A 4313-nucleotide genomic window follows, 5' to 3' on the forward strand; every position below is an offset into this window, starting at 1 on the left:
CCTACTTTGCCTCATGACTTTTTAGGCGATGATAGTTAAGAGCATCTTTTTTTCTTCTGTCCGCATTTTAAAGTCTTCTTGTGTAAATGTAACCTTGCAAACACATCTTTGTGTTTGCAAGCGCAATCTTGCAAACACAAGAAGCTTACTGACGAGAACCACGTCTTTAGCGTTATTGATTCATTTTTCGAGCCGTTTATTTTACATTTTCAACAAAAAACGTGGTGGGCATAACTGCATATCTCAGCGATGGAATATGCAATGCTAAGAAGCGTGGACGACAAAAGAGAATATGCGCTGTTCGTGTTGTTCTCTTGTGTTGCGAACATTTTTTTAGCGCTCCATGTTCGATCGTTGACAGTGCACCAACTAGACCGATTGAGAGCCTTCATGAAGTACACCTGTTTCAATATTCTACGTTGCTACCTGTATTTGTATTTGTATCCGATGCGTGCGCGAGAATTTTTGCTATTGGCATGCACATAAATTTTGTTATGCTTATTACGCGCTACACATTATACGGGACGAGCACAGAAGAAAAAAGGACATTGACAGGATGAAGCGCAAACTGACAACTGTTTACTAAGCAAGGAAGGTTTTCCATTTTTATACAACGATACGTGCGACGCTGTTAAAAGCCAAGATAAAGAACAAATAAAAAAACATACAATGGCCGAAAAGCTTAAGGGGAATTAAAATTACAGTGAAACAAACCCAGCACGCGGAAGGAAAATGCTAGAGGTATGTACATCTTGCGCAACAGAATGGACCCCACACTGAACAAAATTAAACGCGATAGCTTCAGGAGATCGACTTCTCTCTCTGACAGTGACAATGAAACATTGATGGTGCATTTATCGGTACCGGCAGTTGTAATCGTGAAGGCTTCGATTATCGTTCTTTCTGTCTTCCTAGTTAAATAGGCTATAACTAAAGTCTGCAGTCCTATAACTATAAGCTATAAGTGAAGTGAAGGCAATAACTTAACAGTTGTCAGTTCGCGCTCCGTCCTGCCAGTGTCCTTGCTTTCTTCTGTGCTCGTCCCGTAAAATGTAGCGCGTAATAAGCGTCATGAACAACCAACTAATATCCGTCCTCGTCCTTTTAAATTATTTGCATGGTTATTTCATTCCTCATTTTGTTGACCTTCTAAACTGTATACAGGAGTCGCAGAGACTATATCCTTCGGTACCATTCATCACCAGGAACTGTGAGCAGGACGTAACTATTGGTAAGTGCCACTGCGGAGTGCATTTTTTTCCTTCAAAGACCAAGTTCATTCGAATGGCTGCTGGTTCGATACGACTCGGGATTACAACACTCCTGTTGCCCTAATCAGAAGTTGCGCGTGCTGAGAGGATGGAGTTTTTATGGCGTGATTTGCTCAACTCGGATATTTGTCACGAAAACTAGCGGGGATTTTCTGAGAAAAATTGCATGTTATAAGTGAGCCTACAAGGTTAGGGAAATGAGCGGCTCGTTATGACATACGTTGAGGATGCCAACAGTCATCGACTCCAACGAAAACAAATGAGAAGGTTTTTATTTTATGTTTATTAATGGAAAACAGTAGTGTATTCAATTTGTCCCTGAAAGATAATCGCTTAGAAAGTAGAATAAGCAACAACCACATGCTACCGATGGGATCCGAACTTACGACCTTTTTATACCCCGTATGGTGCTCTTACCAAGTATTTTTCAGCCGTAAAGCGATCGAACTACTAACTTTCCATTAATCAACACAGCAAAAAAAAAATATTCCCTCTGGTTTTCTTGGTGTCGATGATGTTGGTTTCTTTAATATATGTTATATAGTGTGTATTTTAACTGCTGGTGAGAAGTATGATTTTTACTGAGCCATCGTACCTGTTTTCGTACGTACCTTTGGGTTAATTCAAGAAATTTATGGGAATGAGAAAAGCGGCTTCGGTGCGGCTTTGACACTCGCATGTAAGCTTTGCATACAAAGGCTTCAGTAATCAGGTACGCTTGGAAGGTCACGCATGTATATGGCCTTGTTGAAATTGGTGTTCATCCCAGGACAGTCTGGGTCGTCATGTCGGTCACCCCATCAGCAACACAGGGATAGAATTGTTGTCAAGTACTGACAGCGGACGATGGAGGACAGGCGTCCTTTCTTTCGAGGCCTCAGTTTGAATACATGTGCAAAGCGCAGTTGTCTGCAGTTTGATCCTCCACGCGTGGTGAATTGTGCACTCACCTCTTCTTTTATAGCTGGCCGGAAGTTACCCAAGGGAGCGGACATCCAAATTGGCATCTACAATCTCCACCGTGATCCTGAATTTTTTCCCAAGCCGGAGGAATTCATTCCAGAGAGATTTTTGCCTGAAAACGTGAAGGGAAGAAACCCGTTTGCCTTCGTTCCTTTTTCGGCTGGGCCAAGAAATTGCATAGGTGATGACAGCATTTTGTTTATTTTCTGGAGAATGATTTCAATACTCAGCTCATAATTGAGCACTTTATATTCTGTTCTTGCCTAATCTTGAATATATTTCCGGGTGAGTGTAGCAATAAACCATGTATAGCTAGCATATACATCTTAATGCAGATAATTAATCAAACACAAATGACTGTGTGCACAAAGAGGTACAGATAAATATAAAAAGCATGTGAAAAGCACGTAGATCATCTCTCAGTGTAGAACAGGTCGGCTGGTGTTTGTGAGCTAAGCAAAGTGTTGCGAGAATATCATATGATTTCACAGTTATTCCTGACCTTAATAAGGTAATAGATATATTTGGTTACATGACTTCCATAGCGTATTAAAGATAATCAGCAAAGTCGCTTATAAAGGACGCTGTCGGCTTATATGTACAAAATACCCCAAAACACCCTTTGCTAACGCTGACTGTATGCAACGTTTCCTTCAGGTCAGCGTTTTGCCATGATGGAAGAAAAAGTTGTGATTGCCAATATTCTCCGAAACTACAAGTTGGTTTCACTGCATCATCGCGATAAGATTCGAGTTTTGGCGGAGCTTGTCCTTAGACCGGTGAATGGACTACATGTGAAATTTATTCCCCGTACAACTCCAGTATGAAAAGAAAATCGTTTTTTTCTTCTTCATGCATCATTCACAAATAAAGATGGAAACAGAATGACAACACCGTATTCTTGATTTTTGTCCACTTGCTTCACGTCTAAACTCGCGTCTTGTATTGGTGCGGACATTAGTGAACGGAGCGCGCTATTCCGTTCTAAGTACGTACAATCAAGCGTTCACTATCAGAAATGATTAAAAGTTGTTTCTCCTTGAGAATGCGCACAAAGGTCCACTACCAACATGCATATACTATAGATAGTAATTTTAGTTAGGCTGTTCGTAAAAAATGTTAGAAGGCAATGGCGTGCTCCGTTTACTTTTTTCCGCACCTGTACATGAGAGTTTAGAGAAAGAGAGAAGAAGCAATGGAAAGGCAGGAAGGTTAACTGGGAAATGCCTAGTTTCCTACCGTGCACGTGGGGAGGGGGATGCAGGAAACGTAAGAAAGATTTAAGAGCAATGGAAGATCAGAGCACCGTATGGAATGCGTCCATGGGAGCCGTTACTTTGTGAGAACACAGAATGCACGCAGAGTGTGTATAGTCTGGTGCTCAAGCCAGTGTCCTCCGAGTATTTGCTTAGCGGCTCGTTGGCTTTCTACCCAGAAGAAGGCTGGGACCAAGGCCCCGCTATTTCAGCTTCCGTTACGAGTACACCAGGATGCATTGCTCCGATCGCCGGAACAATGCATCCTGGTGTACTCGTTCACAGTCAAACCGCGGACAGGGGCAACGGGACGGAATTGTTTCTTCGCACCCGCTGTGCTCACATGCTAGAAAGTGGGCCGTACCGACGAGGTTAGATTAAACATTTTTCAACGCCACTACCAACCACAGATGACACAAAAGCGTCGCATCACAGCGGGGAAGGCCGGATGGTAGCTAAACTTGCAGGGACGGATCTAGGCTGGGCAAACAGGGTGCCCAGCCTCCTGGGAGAGAGTTTAATTTTCTGATGCTCTTTATAAAAATAACGCCCTAGTGGTGCAGAAAACAAAGAACAACCCGTTGTGGACTAGCTGTGCTCTTAACTATTCGTCGCAGGTGTTCATGGGAAAAAAAAAACAATACATCTCACCAATTTCAGCCCTGGGTCGCTCAATAAAAGTCTTCTCTCTGTTTCTCATTACCATGGCTGTTAGCATTCCAAACCAATCGCGAAGTGCTTGAACTTTTTCGTTACAGTCTTGACTGTCATTTTTTAACTACTGAATCTAAAAATATTCAACGCAACTTTAACTTGCATTTGC

The 4313-nt window shown here is 42.3% G+C and overlaps 1 protein-coding gene across 2 annotated transcripts in view; it reads left to right on the forward strand.

Annotated features, from left to right (window-relative positions):
- Positions 1-3079, forward strand: part of LOC149351786 (cytochrome P450 4c3-like) — a 23155-nt gene extending 20076 nt beyond the window's left edge. For both annotated transcript variants that reach the window (XM_089581113.1, XM_089581112.1), the window contains 3 exons: positions 1165-1231; positions 2236-2415; positions 2892-3079. In XM_089581113.1, coding sequence (XP_089437239.1) covers positions 1165-1231; positions 2236-2415; positions 2892-3061 — 417 coding nt within the window. In that variant the 3' untranslated portion in view covers positions 3062-3079. The remainder of the gene's footprint in view (positions 1-1164; positions 1232-2235; positions 2416-2891) is intronic.
- Positions 3080-4313: the final 1234 nt, after the last annotated feature.

This window comes from Amblyomma mixtum, chromosome 3 (assembly GCF_055824585.1).
Source record: "Amblyomma mixtum isolate Tamu chromosome 3, ASM5582458v1, whole genome shotgun sequence".
In the NCBI taxonomy this organism is placed as follows: domain Eukaryota; kingdom Metazoa; phylum Arthropoda; class Arachnida; order Ixodida; family Ixodidae; genus Amblyomma; species Amblyomma mixtum.